We start from the raw sequence: 17,839 nt of genomic DNA, 5'->3' as shown, positions 1-17,839 counted from the left end.
CACAAAGACAAGACCTAGTGTGACTTGTGCAGGAACTGCAAGCAGTTGAGTCCTGCTGAGGGAGAAATTCCAAGACAAGGACAGGTAGGAGGTACCCCTCCCATGTGGCAGTGAGGAGTGCTGACATTATTTGTAAATAGGGGACTTCAGGCATTGAAGCCATCAAAGAGGTGGAAGCAGGCTGCGAAACAGATTAATGTCCCTTTAGGTGGATCACTTTGTTCTCTATTGTGGGAAGGCTTAACTCATTTAAGATTTTGATTGGTTAGTAGACTGTGGTAGTCCAGGCAGTAAATATGAAGCCACACATAAGGGCATTAATGTCTACAATGAAGAAGACACTAAAATAAAGGTTTAAAAAGATAAAGCTGAGAAGCCTTAGTGATTATCACCAAATGAAATAGAGAATATTGGAGAAGAGGACCTAATATGCAGGGAAAATTATGACTTCAGTGTTGGATATGTTGGTTTGAAGTATCTGTTGGACTTTAGATAGAGATGTACATGGACAGTTGACCAGACAGGTCGGAAGCTTGAGAGAAGTCTTAAGCTGATGAGCTAGAGGGAAATATTAGGGTGTTAGCCTGTAGTTGGTGATATTTTCACAGAGAAAGTGGGTAGCATGAAGGACAGGGGACCCAAATTGTAATCCTAGGGCACCCAACCTTATAAGGGGCTGGTGGGAAGTGGTAGCTGGTGGGAAGGGGTGGCTGATGAATGAGAAGCAGGGGTTAGAGGAGACTCAGAGAGCTAGGAAGGCTATGATATTCCCAAAGGAGTAGGGAATTTCACAAAGGTAGGAGGAATCAACAGGACCTGTTCATTTAGCAGTTAGGAAGACACTGGTAACGTTATCTTAGCAAGAGCTGTTCCAGCAGTGAGAATGCATTGGGCTGATAAGTGAACAGAAGGTGAGAAAGACATTGGAGAAAAATTTGGAGAGAAAATATTATCACTGAAGAAGCAAATGGAGTCAAGGAAGCATTTTGTAAGGGTATAAGAGACCTGAGCATATTAATAGACGAGGGAAAGGGGCTAGCAGAAGAATGGAGGGAGTAGTTGAAGCTGCAGTCAAGTTGGGGAAGACTTAGTGCATTGTCCTGGAAGAGAGGGGAATGCTGGGGCAGTGACTGGATGGGGTTGGCCTTAAGAGGAGGCCCTCGGAACCTTGATAACTGGAAGGGAGGTGGGAATGAGTATCAATGTAAACCTGTTTGCTGATAGTTGTGTAGGGGTTTGAACGTGATAATGCATGTGACCTGTTTCCTAATAAAGTAGGAGGCAAGAATATCTGCTAAGGGTGATTGTATAATGGAGTAATATTACCATTAATACCTAATATCTGTATTAATTTAAAGTGCTTTTATATATGTTGTTTTAATTTATGGGGATAGTGACAAAAGCCTATAATTTGTTAGTTATGGAAACTTTCTACATTGTTTAAATTTGAGAAAGTGTCTTTTATTATCTAGAAAGCCTGTCTTATTAGGGTAGAAAGGAGGGCACTTTGGAGGGGATAATTTGGTGGAAACATTTCCTGGTGTGAATTGGAGGTATGCTGACTAGCTGGCTTTGCCTCACACTTCCTGTTTTTTTTGTTTATTTGTTTGTTTGTTTTTTGAGACAGAATCTCACTGTCACCCAGGCTGGAGTGCAGTGGTATGATCTCAGCTCACTGCAACCTCTGCCTCCCAGCTTCAGGTGATTGAACCTCAGCCTCCCATGCCTCAGCCCCGAGTAGTTGGGATTACAGGCATCTGCCACCACGCCTGGCTAATTTTTGTACTTTATTAGTAGAGATGGGGTTTCACCATGTTGGCCAAGCTGGTCTCAAACTCCTGACCTCAAGTGATCTGCCCACCTTGGCCGCCTAAGGTTCTGGGATTACAGGTGTGAGCCGCTGCACCCAGCCATGCATTTTTCTTAAGTACTTGGGGACCAATCTGTTCACCTTCTCTATCTCCATTTCAAAATGCATCACTTTGATAGAAGTGAGAGAGAAGCTGTGTGTAGGCTAAACTGTACAAGTAAGCTGATACAGTGTCATGACCAGTTTCCTGGGCTTTCCCTTTTTGTCCTCAGATTTCTGCTGGACAGAGTCAGCTGCTTGTCAGAGGAATTGATAGCTTCAAGGTTGGTGCCTCTTCTGCTTAATCAGTTGGTGTTTGCAGAGCCAGTGGCTGTTAAGAGTTTTCTTCCTCATCTGCTTGGCCCCAAAAAAGGTGAATGCTTTTTCAAAGTGTTGTTGCTAGTTAAGGAGTTTGGTGATTATTAGTCCATATTTGAGCAGGATGAGATTACTGTGTGGTGTAGTTAATGTTTGGTTCTAAAAACAGAGAACAGTTGTTGGCCCCTGATGTGATAACTTTAATTTTCAAAGCTGGGTACCACAGTCCACAGGATAAATGAAGCATCTTCCTAGAGAGTCCAGTTTACTATAATAAGTGTTACATCTGACTAGAATCTGAAATATACATCTGACGTTTTAAGGTAAGGCATGCATCTTCAAAGAACTTTTACATTTATCATGAATCATTTAGGCCTGTACCTCCTACCTTACCAAGACCAACCCATTTATTTTCTATTTTCAGTGAAAAGCACTGAGATCATTTTACTTCTTGGGACTTCAGGGGTTTTTTTCCGAATGTGAAATGAGGTTATTGCTTTGGAATTTTACAATTTTATAGCACTATAGATGATAACACAACAGATTAGAGAATATAGTATTAATATAACACTAGAATTTTAAGTTACATAGAATCCTGCTTTCAGAATTTATTTTCTTAAAGGGATCTCAGTCCAACAAAGCTTTGTTACAGTTTAGAATTTCCTTATATCTCTACTTTGATATCATTCTCTTTAGCCACAAATTTTTCTTTATAGCTCTTACATCCTATTCCTCAGTAGGTCTTACATAGGGGTGTGCCTCTGATTCACCTATGTTGCTTTTTAAAAATTTGCCTCTTTGCTTGATCCATTGGTTCTAGAACAGAGCCAGGACATAGGTATACATATTTTTAAAAGTTCCCAAATAATTCTCAATGCATACCTGCCTGATAACCACTACCATAAATATTGGAAAAAGAGGACTATCCAGCATCAAAGTCCCACTGTAGCATTTAACACCTGGTTTTGCAAATACAGCTACAACAATATCAGTATGTCACAAATCTAGTGTATGAAATTCCTCACTGATTAAACATAAATTTATAAAAAGTTACTCAGAATTCTATTAAAATACCAGCTTTGTTTTATACTAAGTATGATCTCTAGTATTTCAAAAACTCTGCAGATAATTGTACTTAACATAATTAAGCGTTAAGTAATTTTGGGTCAAGAAAAGAACTTTCCTTTGGTTTAGAGCATTAGAATTTAGAAGAGTACTGGCTGACCGGGCATGGTGGCTCATGCCTGTAATCCCAGCACTTTGGGACGCCGAGGCAGGTGGATCACTAGGTCAGCAGTTTGAGACCAGCCTGGCCAATATGGTGAAACCCCGTCTCTACTAAAAATACAAAAATTAGCCTGTGGTGGTGGGTGCCTGTAATCCCAGCTACTCGGGAGGCTGAGGCAGGAGAATTGCTTGAACCTGGGAGCGGGAGTTTGCAGTGAGCCGAGATTGCGCCCGTGCACTCCAGCCTGGGTGACAGAGTGAGACTCCATCTCAAAAAAAATAACATAAAATAAATTTAGAAGAGTACTTAGAATATGTGTACTTTTGGGCTCAGTGCATGAATTACGCTTAATACTCTTCACTGAAATGAAAATTTGCTTTTTCATCTGTAACCTTTGATTTTTCGGGTAGATCATGCGCAGGGAGAAACTCCTTGCTTGCTCTCACCAGCCCTCTTCCAGTCACGGGTGATCCCCGTGCTTCTCCAGTTGTTCGAAGTTCACGAAGAGCATGTGCGGATGGTGCTGCTGTCTCACATCGAGGCCTACGTGGAGCACTTCACTCAGGAGCAGCTGAAGAAAGTCATCTTGCCACAGGTCAGAGGCCAAGTTTGCAGTGGGGTAGTCACAGAACCTGAGGAAAGAGTGCTGAAAGAAAGGAGGAGGTTTGGAAGTAATAGCTTACAAAGCCTTGAGGCAGCAGTCTGTGGAATGCAAAGTGCTGAAATTAAAATTGCATTTCCATTCCATTCACACAGGCAAATTGATTAACCGACATATTTGGTCTTAACCTGGGAAAAACTATAATTGTTTGCTAATTTCAGGAGGATAAATGAATAACAATAATATATGGAGTGCTTTGTGAACATAAAATGTAATTATCCATAATTATTATAAAGTAATTAAATTAGAACAGAGAGGAACATGAGATGATTTGTATTAGTGGCTTTTAGCCTGTTGTTATCAGCCACTAGGGAACTTTATTATGATTTGCCCACTGAAGTGTTTCGTTAGTGAAACTAATGAAAGGTTTGTATTAGTTTCTTAGGCTGCCATAACAAATTATCACAAACTGCATGGCTTAAAGCAATAGAAATTTATTCTTAGTTCTGGAGGCCAGAAGTCCTGCTTCCTCTGAAGGCTGTAGGATGTGAAAGGGACTCCTCCTTACAAGCTTCTTGTAGCTCCCAGCAATCCTTGATATTTCTTGGCTTCTGTCTGCATCATTCCAACCTCTGCCTCTGTTGTCACTTGGCCTTCTTACCTCCTTGTCTGTCTTTACATGGCCTTAGAAAGACATCAATCATCGAATTTATGGCTTACCCTAACCCAGTATAAAGGTCACATTCTGCATGGACATGAATTTTGGAGGGACACTATTCAACCTCGTATGAGGTTTTAACAAAATTGTTTTAAAAGACTACAATCACATGGTGTCTTTCAAATAATTTTCCTGTGAGATCGATTAACATTCTCTCTGCTTTCAAGGAGCTCTTAAGTGGGACATGTTTCAGTCATCTGTTGCCGTGTAACTACCCCAAAACTTAGTGCCTTAAAACAACAGTCATTTTATTCTCATGATTCTTTGGATTGACTGGACTCAGCTGAAGGTTCTGTTCCACATACCAGCTGAGGCTTCAGTCATCTGGGGCCCGACAAGGGTTGACACATCCAAAATGGCTCCTTGGTATCTTGGAAGGGGTGGCTGTGAGGCTGGGCCTTTCTCTCCATGAATTTTCGGGGAGCCTGGGGGCTTCTGTCCCCAAAGTGACATTTCCACATGTGAAGGGGTGGCCTGCCCCTCCACACCTGTGGGCGTTTCTCATTAGGTGGAATGAGAGACTTGAGAAAAGAAACGAGACACAGAGACAAAGAGAAAAAGTGTGCCCAGGGGACTGGTGCGCTCAGCATACAGAGAATCCACGCCGGCACCGGTCTCTGAGTTCCCTTAGTATTTATTGATAATTATCTTTACCACCTTAGAAAAAGGGAAGTGACAGGATAATAGGATCATGGTAGGGAGAAGGTTAGCAGTAAGACATATGAATAAAGATCTCTGTGACATAAGTTTAAGGAAAAGTGCTGCGTCTTGATAGGCATATGTAAACATCTCCATAAACCCTTTTAGTGCATTAACAGCAGCTTTGCGCCAGCATGTCCCACCTTTCGCCCTAAGGCGGTTTTCTCCTTTCTCAGTAAACAGAACATACAATTGGTTTTACACCATTTTACACTGAGATGTTCCATTGCCCAGGAACGAGCAGGAGACAGATGCTTTTCTCTATCTCAACCGCCAAGAGGCCTTCTTCCCTCTTACACTAGTCCTCCTCAGCACAGACCCTTCATGGGTGTCAGGCTGGGGGATCAGGTCTTTCCCTTCCCACGAGGCCATATTTCAGACTATCACATGGGGAGAAGCCTTGGACAATACCTAGCTTTCCTAGGCAGAGGGCCCTGCGACCTTTGGCAGTGTATGTGTCCCTGGGTACTTGAGATTAAGAGAAAGGTGATGACTTTTCACAAGCATACTGCCTTCAGGCACTTGTTTAACGAAGCACACCCTGCACAGTCCAAAATCCTTTAAACCTTGAGTCACCACAGCACATGTCTCTTGCAAGGACAAGGTTGGGAGTAGGGTCACAGATTAACAGCATCTCAAATACAGAACAAAATGGAGTCTCTTATGTCTACTTCTTTCTACATAGACACAGTAACAGTCTGATCTTTCTTTCTTTTTCCCACACACATGATTTCTCTAGCAAGGTAGGTAGAGTTCTTAAATGGATGGCCAGTCTGAAGAAAAAACGGGGGCAAAAGAAGCCTTCTTAAAAGTGTAGGTTGTGAACTGACAGTCTTTTTGCCTCATTCTCTCGGTTGGAGTTGCAAAAGTCAGCCCAGGCTCATTGTGGGATGGGTTTACTCAAGGACATGGATACTGGAGGTGTGATTCACAGGGGGCTGACTTTAAAGTCACTGTGTTGTAGTAACTACAACATAGCACTTTGTATTTACATCTGTAGCAGTAATTCTTACCCAGTATGTAGTTGTGTCTGGAAATTTAGAAGAGGAATGAAGCAGTCTTAACTCTGACATGGAGGTGTCATCATAGGTCTCAGAATTGGACTGAGGTCAGAGAGTAAATGTTGAGCATGTGGAAGGCAATGAAAGCTCTCAATACTTAGGAAACTGCTTCCCCTAAAGAAGAGTGGGCCAATTTGTGTGTGCTAGAAAGTTCACTTTGGTAGCAGTGTGGAAGAGAGAACACAGAAAGGGAGATAAGCTAGGAAGCTGTTAGAATAGTTTAGCTAAGAGATGACAAAGGCTAGGGAAAGTGTGACAGTGGATATAGGAGAGGGACACAGAAGGGGTAGTATGCAGTTTCTCATTAGATGGAAAAGGTGTTGAGGATGACCGATTTTTGGCTTGGGGGATTGTTTTATGATTATCATATTCAGTGGGTAGAACTCTAATATGTAAAAGAAACAAGCTTTAGTTTACATGTACAGAAAGTGCCTGATCTGTTGGCATTGGTCCTAATAATTATCTTTTGAGTCCTGTTTGAAACCTTTGATCTTACTATATAAATGAGGAAACTAGGCCAGAAAAATAAAAAGACCAATTGGTCAAGTCACATCGAGAATTACTAGCAGAGCTAAGACCAAAACCAAAGATTCCTGATACCTTTCACACCCTGCTGCTTCCACTAGGCAGGCCAGTTACCCTGGCCTTGTGTCTGGCTGGTGCAGATGCTTTGAAGGTCATTTCCTTCCTTCTCTGCAGAGCAGTACTTGCCTGTTATCTGTATGTTACTGTCTTCTAAGGTGTTTTTGGTTGCAAGTAACTGAAACTCATTTTAAACCAGCTAAAGCAAAACAAACAAATTTAATAAATGTTAGACTACCTCAGATGGAAATCAAGTGCAGCTGGGGCTTACAGCCATACGTTTTTAATTCCTTTCTTCTCTCTGCATTTGACTTTTGACTCTCTGAAGACCAGCTTTCCTTGTTTTGGTGTGCACACGGCCAAACACGGTTGTCCCATAACTTCCAAGTTTTCTGTCCTCATTAAAAAAAAAAAAAAAAAAATTCTAGAGATGGGGTGTGTGTTGCCCAAGCTAGAGTGTAGTGGCTATTCACAGGCATGATCCTGCTACTGATCAGCCCAGGAGCTTTGACCTGCTCCATTTCCAACCTGGGCTGGTTCACCCCTCTTTAGGCAACCTGGTGGTCCCCAGCTCCTGGGAGATCACCATATTGATGCTGAATTTAGTGCAGGACACCCAAGGGGCATAGCACACTACTGCCCAGAACTCCTGGGCTCAAGTGATCCACCTGCCTCAGCCTTCTGAGTAGCTGGGGCTACAGGCACGTGCCACTGCCTGGCATAGTGTCCTTATTTTAAGTAAACCTATATAAACTGAAAATATAAATTCTAGACAAGAGATCGTGATGGGCTCAGTTTGGGACAGGTGCTACATGCATCATTTACAAAGGAAGTTTTAAGGTCCTACCCTTGAAAAGAGCTGAAAAGAGGAGCATGGACAGGAACATAACTGTTAGTGCCCTAGACGAGTTCTGAGTGTGCTCTGCAAAACACTGCCAGTATGTGAACTGTTTATTACAGTTCTGTGATGTGAGTACAGATATGAAGACTTAACATTTAAAACCTTTTGTAACAATTTGACAGTGTTTTTATGTCCCCAACATATGTCTTTTTAATTTTGTTTTGATTGTATTTTTAAAAAATGGTAAGTCTATGATGGATTGGGAGGGGAAGATACTGGTCTTTTACCACAGGTAGTTTGAGAGCCACTGACCTGGAACACATATCTAAGATAATTGTAGTTTTTATCTGAATAAGCACAATCTGTTTGCAGCCCAAATGCTCATTTACAGGGGAAGAAAGAGATAGGTATTGTGGTTGTCAACCCTTATTACCTCATTTACTCCTAGGTTTTGCTGGGCCTGCGTGATACTAGCGATTCCATTGTGGCAATTACTCTGCATAGCCTAGCAGTGCTGGTCTCGCTACTTGGACCAGAGGTGGTTGTGGGAGGAGAACGAACCAAGATCTTCAAACGCACTGCCCCAAGTTTTACTAAAAATATTGACCTTTCTCTAGAAGGTAAGAATTATTAAAAAGTCTAGCTTTTTGTGTATGTTATTTTTTTAGATTTTTAATATTATATAAGTAATGTAGGAGGGTCATATTCAGTCAAATGATATAAAGAAGTATAAATAAAAAGTTAATTTCCCTTTCTGAACTTCTGGGGGGGCTTTTCAGTGGAAATCCTTTCATTTTTTTTTAAGCTTGCAAAAAGACACAAATATATGTTTACACATGCATAGAGTTGTGTACCACATAAGGACGTTTTGGTCAATGAAGGACCTCGTAAATGACCGACTGTCTATACCACGGTGGTCTCATGACATTATAATGGAGCTGAAAAATTGTTATTGGCAGTTGATGTTGTAGCTGTAGTGGAATGCATTACTCATGTGTTTGTGGTGATGCTGGTGTAAACCAACCTAGTGTGCTGCCAGTCATAAAAGTATAGTGCATACAGTTATGTGCAGTGCATAATACTTGGTAATGATAACAAATGACTATGTAACTGATTTATATATTTACTATACTTTTAATCATTAGTGTATTCCCTCTGATTTAAAAACAAAAAAAGGAGTTTAACTGTGAAACAGCCTCCAGGGGGTCCTTCAGGAGATATTCCAGAAGGCAGCATTTTTATCAGAGGACATGACAGCTGGGGAGGTCAAAGACAGTGAAATTGATGATCTTGACCCTGTGTAGGCCTAGGCTTATGTGTGTGATTGTGTCTTAGCTTTTAACAAAGAAGTTTCAAAGTAAAAAATAAGTAAATAATTTTAAAAACAGAAAAAGCTTACAGAATAAGGATATAAAGAAAATATTTTGGTACAGTTGTACAATATGTTTTAAGCATAGTGTTATTACAAAAGAGTCAAACAGTTAAAAACATTAAAAAGTTTATAAAATTATAGTAAGCTAAGACTATTGAAGAAATTTTTTAAATAAACTTCGTGTAGCCTGGCCAGGCGTGGTGGCTCACACCTGTAATCCCAGCACTTTGGGAGGCTGAGGCGGGCAGATCACAGGGTCAGGAGATCAAGACCATCCTGGCTAACACGGTGAAACCCCGTCTCTACTAAAAATACAAAAACATTAGCCAGGCTTGGTGGTGGGTGCTGGTAGTCCCGGGAGGCTGAGACAGGAGAATGGCGTGAACCTGGGGGACAGAGCTTGCAGTGAGCCAAGATCGTACCACTGCACTCCAGCCTGGGCAACAGAGCGAGACTCCGTCTCAAAAAAATTAATAAATAAAAATAAACTTAGTGCAGCCTAAGTGTAGTGTTTATAAAGCGTATGATGGTGTAGAGTAATGTCCTAGGCCTTCGTATTCATTCACTGGTAACTCAGCAACTTCTTGTCCTACAAATGCCATTCATAGTAAATACCCTATATAGGTATACCATGTATCATTATATTTTTATTGTACCTTTTCTATGTTTAGGTACACAAATAATTACCACTGTGTTACAATTACGTGCAGTACTCAGTACAGTAACATGCTGTATCAGTTTATAGCCTAGCTGTTAATAGGCTATACCATCTATGATGTTTGTACAAGGACAAAATCGCCTAAGAGGCATTTCTCAGTACATATCCCCATTGTTAAGTGACACAAGACTGTGTAGGATTTTTGTTTAAATGGTAAGAAAATGCCATGCACAAATCTGTAACTTGTTTGTTTTCATGTCACAACATATCAGGGACCTGTCTCCCAATACATAGAAGTCTAACTTACTCTTTGAAAGCTACCTAATATTTCATTGAACATAATTCATTCAGTGATTTCTTTATTCACGGACACTGCATCCATTTCTGGATTTGTAATCACTATAAACAGTGCTGCAATGAATATCTTTATACATGTATCTTTCCAGTTGGTCCCCCATATTTGCAGGTTTGCATCTGCAGATTCAACCAACTGTGGATCAAAAATACTCAGAAAAGAAACAAAAAAAAAGGTATTATAAGTAACCCAGAAATGATTTAAAGTATTATGGGATGATATGCATAGGTTATATTTAAATACTACATCATTTTCTTTAAGAGACTTATCTGCAGACACTGAATGTCAGAAGTAAACTTGCTGGGCCAAAGGATATATTTTAAATTTAGTACATACTGTCAGCTTACAAAAAGGTTGCATCAATTCTTATTAACACTAGATGTTTAAGTTTCTTGTGACTTTTCTTGGCCTATGGGGTAAAAAGTTGTTGACTTTTAGATACTTCAGGAAGTCCTTATTTCTGGTATGTTCCCAGTGGATGTTACCTGGGAGGCAGCAGTAATTTCTGGTCTTACAAGAATTTTTTATCAACAATGTCATTGCTCCTTTGTATAGCCTTCAATAAGACAATGACCTTGTTATGTAATTCTGGATCTCTAACCCAGTTCTCATTGATAGTTGGTAACATGGAGACACTTAATAGAAAAGAGTTATCAGATAGGCTTTTCTCAAATTTTGATGCTAAAAGAATTTTTAAAGCAACATTGGCTTCCTGAAGTTTTGAAGAGCGTTCACCTCTTCCTTGGTGCTAATGAAACCAGTGTCGTGGCTGCAAAGAGCTTGTAAAGGGTGATGTAGAGTCTGTGGTCTCATTTTCAGCTATGAGAGGGAAATAGGAAATTAAGTCTGCCTGAAAGAGGTGGAGAACATGGTTCAGAGAAGACGACATCGGATAAGACATTAGATAGGACTTCAAGGAGGACAGTGGCACAAGTAAGAGTGAAGGGCTTGTAGAGGCCTGGCCTTAGAGGGCTGGGATGAGGAGGGGAGATGTGCTGCTGAAGAGAGCTGGGGACCTAATTGTAAGAATTTACCCCAGGCCATTCCCCACATCCTTTTTTTTTTTTTTTAACCAAAATTTTATTGAATCATTTTGACCAATGCCCATTTTTATTATGAACTTTCTGGTAAACTGTTAAGGACATTTCTTGAACCTTTCCCCAGTTGGTGTTAAATGTCCATAGCTTAAATTTATTATTTTAACTACTACTAAGTGTATAGTTTTGTGGTATTCAGTACATTCATATTCTTGTGCTTTTACTCTTCAACTTTTATTCTTAAAAGGAAAGTAAGTAGAATCAGTCGGTTTTAAATCGCCACAAATATGTTTTGAAGGGCTGTAATTTAACTAGGTGTCCCAAAGGTTATATCTATATAATGCTTGGATCCTTTCTATTCATCACCACCACATGGAGTGGACACAGCCTGTTCTTAAATACCTCTAGGGACAGGCAGTCCATTCCATAATGGGTGTATGTCTTCAAATGTTTGAAGATGTTCTCTCCTGCATTTTATCCTTTATCTGTGTTAAAATATACCCATTTCACTTAACTTATGCCCACCAACCATGTGATAGATCAAGAAGCAATTTACTGTCCCTTTCATGTTTTGGAGTTTTTATTTACCTTCAGATTCTTCTATGCGTGTCGTCTGCAGCAAGCACAGTCAGATCTCGCCAGTCTTGGAGAACCCTTTCTCTAGCATATTCCCTAAGTGTTTCTTTTCTGGCAGCATGCCCATCAACAGCAAGAAGCACATACAGCGAGATTACTACAATACTCTTTTACAGACAGGTAGAAATATTAAATTTATATAGCTTTTCCATTGCTTGGATGAATGTTTTCCTGAGACTAATAAGCTTAAGGGTGTTTTGGGAATTTTGAGACTGATTTATTTGTAATTATATAGTCAGCTTTGGTCTCATCTTGTTTCTCCAGACTATTGGATATATACTTACCTCTTCTTTGTAATTGGTGAGAAAAGCAGGTTGACATTACTTGAATTCTTTTTTGCACTGATACTTTAAGACTTCTGATGCCTTAGCGTGGCATCTTCCAAATTGTACCAAGAATGATAGTTTTGAAAGATGTTAATGGGCGTGTTGTGAAAAAGAGTTCTGTGGTTAAATGAGTTTGGGGAAATGAGAGCAAAGTCATTAACACATTGCACAGGATCTCTCAGTGCCTTAAGTACTACACTTAGGGAAATCTGCTTAAAGTGAGGATAATAAGTTGAGTTAGGCAAACTTATTTGAGCATGCAAGACTTTTTCAGGCATATGTAATTCACATCCCAAGGATAACACTGCCTGGCTTAGAGCATTTCTATATTTATGTATAGATAATTATGTCAGTATACTATGTTTAGATATGTAATAAGGATTGAATGTGCTAGGTATTACTTACATGCTTCCACTGAGTTAATAATATAAGAAGTATTATATAATTATTTGGATAACATGTTACATCGTTGATCTTGAGTAATGTTCTGCTGGGATCTCTTTTGCTTAGTATGCATGGATATTTCCAAGTAATTAGATCTATACTACTTACACTTCCTTAATGCTATCCTTCCCCTAAATGTAGTTCTTACCCTTAACCAGTATTTTATGAGAATAATTCTTTTCCCTACAGGCGATCCATTTTCTCAGCCTATTAAATTTCCCATAAATGGACTCTCGGATGTAAAAAATACTTTGGAGGACAGTGAAAACTTCCCATCAAGTTCTAAAAAGTCTGAGGAGTGGCCTGACTGGAGTGAGCCTGAGGAGCCTGAAAATCAAACTGTCAACATACAGATTTGGCCTAGAGAACCATGTGATGCTGTCAAGTCCCAGTGCACTACCTTGGATATGGAGGAGTCGTCTTGGGATGACTGCGAGCCCAGCAACTTAGATACTAAAGTAAACCCAGGAGGTGGAATCACTGCTACAAAATCTGTTACCTCAGGGGAGCAGAAGCCCATTCCTGCTTTGCTTCCACTCACTGAAGAGTCTATGCCTTGGAAATCAAGCCTACCCCAAAAGACTAGTCTTGTACAAAGCAGGGATGACCCAGACCAAATCAAGCCGCCAAAAGTGTCATCACAAGAAAGGCCCCTTAAGGTTCCATCAGAACTTGGTTTAGGAGAGGAATTTACCATTCAAGTAAAAAAGAAGCCAGTAAAAGATCCTGAGATGGATTGGTTTGCTGATATGATCCCAGAAATTAAGCCTTCTGCTGCTTTTCTTATATTACCTGAACTGAGGACAGAAATGGTCCCTAAAAAGGATGAAGTCTCTTCAGTGATGCAGTTTTCCTCAAAATTTGCTGCAGCAGAAATTACTGAGGTGAGTACTTTTTATGGAGTAAACTGTGCTACTAGCTTTAGGATTTCCCTCATAGGTCCTAGTTGCAGTATCCCATTTATAACAAGCAACGTGCTATTTTCCCAATCATCAAGTCAAGCACAAAATTAACAAAATCAGTTTCTGTCATTGGTATCTTTCCTTCCCCAGAAAAATGTAGCAATGCTTAGGCTAAGTGTTTGTTTAATGAGCTATTTTAACCTTTTTATTTGAAAAAAGATTAAAATAAGGATATGGTGTCATCCACACTGATTTTTACTTGATTTTATGGTTTTTGCAAAGCTATTTTCCAGTGCTGTGGTTTTGTCATCCTACTTTTCAACTTTGTTAGAGCTCTAAGTTATTTTACTTAGTATGAGGTAGTGTTTCCGGCATCAAAAGATAAATTTTAAATTCCTGCTTTTCAAATTTGCACATGGATTTGTTTCAGTGGGTTCTTGGTGTGCTTTATTTTGTTGCAGGGAGAGGCTGAAGGCTGGGAAGAAGAAGGGGAGCTGAACTGGGAAGATAATAACTGGTGACAATAGATGTGAGTCAAACTTTAGGAAAAAGGATTCCCTTTTTTTAAAAAAAAAAATCAATACCTCAAAAGCAGACTTTGGGACAAGAAAACCCCAAAGTGGCCTGCTTTCCCATCCCAGGAGCTCATTATCCAGTCTGCACCAACTGAAATATGAGACTGACTGCGAGTGCTGGCTAAAAGCCCTGGGTGGTGAGGCTCACAGTACTGGTTTCCAGGAGGAAGAGCCTTTGTGCATTTGACTGAGGCCAGTTTCTTTGAAGAGCAAGTAGCTGAGGAGAGGTCAAATTTACTGCTTTTTCCAGGACAATTCTGGAAGTAAAGAAAATGTAAGAATTCAAGCTGGTTAGCTTAATTTTGTGCCATTTCTTTAACATAAGAGTAAGCTCTATTATGAAATACAACTTAAAAAAATTTTAGCTATAAATTATATAAATGATTTTAAATTGCTGAGGTTTCCTTAGGCAGCTTATTTATTTGTTTACAGTTATACTATCTGAGTAAATGGTTCTTTGTGGACCTGGGCAGTTCCTGACTGTTCCACATGTAGTACATTGTACCAAAGTTCTTAGAAATGAGAATATTCCCCACAATCCTGTTCTCTAAATGTCAAATAAAGATTATTTTCACTAGATTCAACTTTACAAAATTTGTTTTATATCTGTTTGTTAGAAAATGTACAGACATAAATTTCACCCTAGAGTATGTATATAACGTTTTAGCTTATCCATCCTTTCTTGGAGCGCTTCCATTTCCATTAAAAGCCAGGCCGGAGCAGGACCCTTTTGGAGTAGTGACTCAGTTGCTTCCAAGGCCTCTGCTATTGTGTGCAGCGCTGACCTGTACTCTTCTTCCCAGGGGAGCTCTTGACGAGCTCTTTTTGCATAAGGCTGGGAAAAAAACATAAGTAATATCATAAATATAAAGAACCTTCCTTTTGGACTGGAATAAAGTTTACGTGCCAATTTTATTCTAGTCATTGGATCACAAGGGTAGGAGGGTGCACCCCGAAACCCCTACACAGTCATCTAGAAAAATATATAAAGCCATTTTGGTTTTATCATAGCAATTCAGAGTGCTACTACTAGTGTCTTAGTTTGTATGTGGTATACAACAAGTATCCTGTCCCAAAGGGCTCCCAATGAGAAGTGCTGCATAAGCTTACATGTCTTATAAACAAGTTCATAAATGTATTTTCTTTTTATGAAAGTTTGACTAAAACTTATCAGAATGTTGTTCTTCATGAATTACTACTATACTAAAGTGCTCAAAACAATATTTTGAATATCCTTATTGGTGTCAAATTTCTGCCTTTTAATAGGCAGATGTGATCTTTAGATACTGCCAAAAATTATTAGGAGTCTGATTTGATTAATAAGGAAAGGAATCAAACTAAACATTTAGGAGAGTAAGTTTCTTTCATATTCTTCTGTGGTTCAGTAAAGACTGCATTTATAGCATCATTGGTACAATATGTAACTTCCCTTAAAGGTTACTACCAATAATTCAAACATACTGAAAGAATATATTTGTTATGGTATAGTCCCACTTCTGATTTTTAAAAGCAACTACCATAAAACAGAATTTTACATGTCTAGATCTATTTGATTTGAAATTCAACACGAGGCTGGAAACCACATTGGTTTGTTTCATCAGTAAGTAAGAAGGGCAGAATTTGCCTTGTTAAAGTTTGGCCCCTATTGAAATCAGCCCATACCTGTAAAGATGACCTCTTTGCTTCTTCTACAGTCACATTAGCAAAGGGTTCCCAGAAAATACCTTTTTCCTGTTTCACTCGTTCCACTTTGGCAGCTTCAGTTTCATCTACAAACCCAGTCTGCCAGGGACCATGAAAAACCAAGCAAATAGCAACATGTTAGCACTCTACTAGATATGAAATGGCCACATAATCTATTTAAGTGCTCAGTGTTCAACCATACTAGGCAAATTCTGGAAGTCACATGGACTGATCTTATAAATCCTCTTAGTATAATCTGGATTAAATCACTCTACTGTGTTCTTCCTTACAGAAAAGTTATAGAGTCGTCTTTGCAGGAAAAAATGATAGTCTGCTAACCTTTACTGTATTAGCTAAGAAACTGGCAACAGCAGTGTACACACATTTACTTAAAATCCAGCTTAGATGTAATATAAGTAGGCCAAGTGTGGTGGCTCACACCTGTAATCCCAGGATTTTGGTGGGAGGAATGCTTGAGCCCAGGAGTTTGAGGTTACAGCAAGCTATGATCACACCACCACACTCCAGCCTGGGCGACAACAGAGCTATCAAAAAAATAAAGTTCAGTGAGTCAAGTGGGCCCTTCCCACCTAAAACAAATGTACGTAATATATGTAAAATATATAACATGTGCATCATTACATGTAATATATAAAATAATTCACTTTCTCCGGGTAGTCTAAATTTGTGGTTTAACAGTTCCACTAGTATTTCAATTAACTATTATTTCCTCACACTAAGTTCCAAAGTATGCATAGATATAGGAACCCTGTTACTCAAAATTTTGGTTTTAATTGTAAAAACAGGCCTTGGCTGCAAAGAGAATAAAAAAGCCATCCCTTAAAAAAAAAAAAAAAAAGACTCGGAGCTTACCCTGGCTTGGGAGACTGCCAAAAAAAAAAAAAAAAAAAAGCCATGCCTAAGTTATACCCAAAATACGGATGTTTACATCCTCTCAGGCCTACCTAATTATATGATCAAGTGTATTTAATTATGATTATTAATGGCTTAGGGATCCTCATTAGTCATCTCACTGCCTGGATAATCAGTGCTATTAAACCCCAAACTACAGGCAGAGGAACTACAAGTGTTCCTTTTTGAGACAATCTCGCTCTGTAGCTCAGGCTGGAGTGCAGCTTCACAATCTTGGCTCACTGCAACCTCTGTCTCCCCGGTTCAAGCAATTCTCCTGCCTCAGCCTCCTGAGTAGCTGGGACTGCAGGCGTGCACCACCATGCCTGGCTAATTTTTTGTATTTTTAGTAGAGACAGGGTTTCACCATGTTGGCTAGGCTGGTCTTGAACTCCTGACCTTGTGATCCACCCACCTTGGCCTCCCAAAGTGCTGGGATTACAGGCATGAGCCACCATGCCCGGCCCCAAGTGTTTTACTTCTGTGGCCTCAATTGCTTAGTAAAAGTCTGTCAGCACTGTGCTGAGCACTGTGAAAAGTTTAAGAAGATACTCAGGTTGGTTACAGTTACATAATTTCAAAAAAAAAAAAAAAAAATAGGACAAAGAATAAAACATGAGCCATGTAAAGAAAGTACCTTCTCCAGAAAGGATACAACTTTGTTCTTAGTTTCTTCAGAACTGAGACACTGTGGAACTATCTCTTCGTGATTTGTTCCCTATTAAGAAATTGATGAATAAGACCAATTTTAACATATTTCAACAACTTACAAAGACAAATAGATGAGTTTTATGAGCTACCTTAACCAAAAATTCATTTTAAGTAAAAGAGTCCCAGAGGATCCTCAAAGGTGATAAACTCATGATGCCTTCAGGGTCCCTTAGGAGAATATAAAGTTAACTTCTGTACAAGTGTTGTAGGCTTTCATTACTTTTGCTGGGTTATACTAATGCTTCTGGACTCCCTTATGATCATAGGCATGACTGTACAGCAAATGCAGTAAGAGTAAAGGAGCAACCCATCTTACAGGTTTAGGTTCATC

At 39.6% G+C, this 17,839-nt stretch overlaps 2 protein-coding genes across 4 annotated transcripts in view; one reads left to right on the top strand and one right to left on the bottom strand.

Moving 5' to 3' along the window:
- The window catches only part of SCYL3 (SCY1-like 3 (S. cerevisiae)), a 39,365-nt gene extending 24,574 nt beyond the window's left edge, over positions 1-14,791 (top strand). For 2 of the 3 annotated variants that reach the window (XM_011962268.1, XM_011962267.1), the window contains exons 9-14: positions 2,083-2,222; positions 3,806-3,990; positions 8,346-8,517; positions 11,914-12,075; positions 12,915-13,609; positions 14,089-14,791. In XM_011962268.1, coding sequence (XP_011817658.1) covers positions 2,083-2,222; positions 3,806-3,990; positions 8,346-8,517; positions 11,914-12,075; positions 12,915-13,609; positions 14,089-14,148 — 1,414 coding nt within the window. In that variant the 3' untranslated portion in view covers positions 14,149-14,791. The remainder of the gene's footprint in view (positions 1-2,082; positions 2,223-3,805; positions 3,991-8,345; positions 8,518-11,913; positions 12,076-12,914; positions 13,610-14,088) is intronic. The other variant, XM_011962269.1, reaches the window with a different exon arrangement.
- Positions 14,792-14,832: 41 nt separating this feature from the next.
- LOC105526320 (chromosome unknown open reading frame, human C1orf112) overlaps positions 14,833-17,839 on the bottom strand; it is a 58,467-nt gene continuing 55,460 nt past the window's right edge. Inside the window, exons 22-24 of the mRNA XM_011962266.1 lie at positions 17,435-17,515; positions 15,865-15,984; positions 14,833-15,037 (exon numbers count right to left, since the gene is read on the bottom strand). Of these exons, the coding sequence (XP_011817656.1) occupies positions 14,840-15,037; positions 15,865-15,984; positions 17,435-17,515 (399 nt within the window). The 3' untranslated portion in view covers positions 14,833-14,839. The remainder of the gene's footprint in view (positions 15,038-15,864; positions 15,985-17,434; positions 17,516-17,839) is intronic.

This window comes from Colobus angolensis, unplaced genomic scaffold (assembly GCF_000951035.1).
Source record: "Colobus angolensis palliatus isolate OR3802 unplaced genomic scaffold, Cang.pa_1.0 Scaffold59, whole genome shotgun sequence".
Lineage (NCBI taxonomy): Eukaryota > Metazoa > Chordata > Mammalia > Primates > Cercopithecidae > Colobus > Colobus angolensis.
The sequence above is the reverse complement of the archived record's forward strand: the minus strand, read 5'-3'. Positions and strand labels throughout refer to the sequence as shown.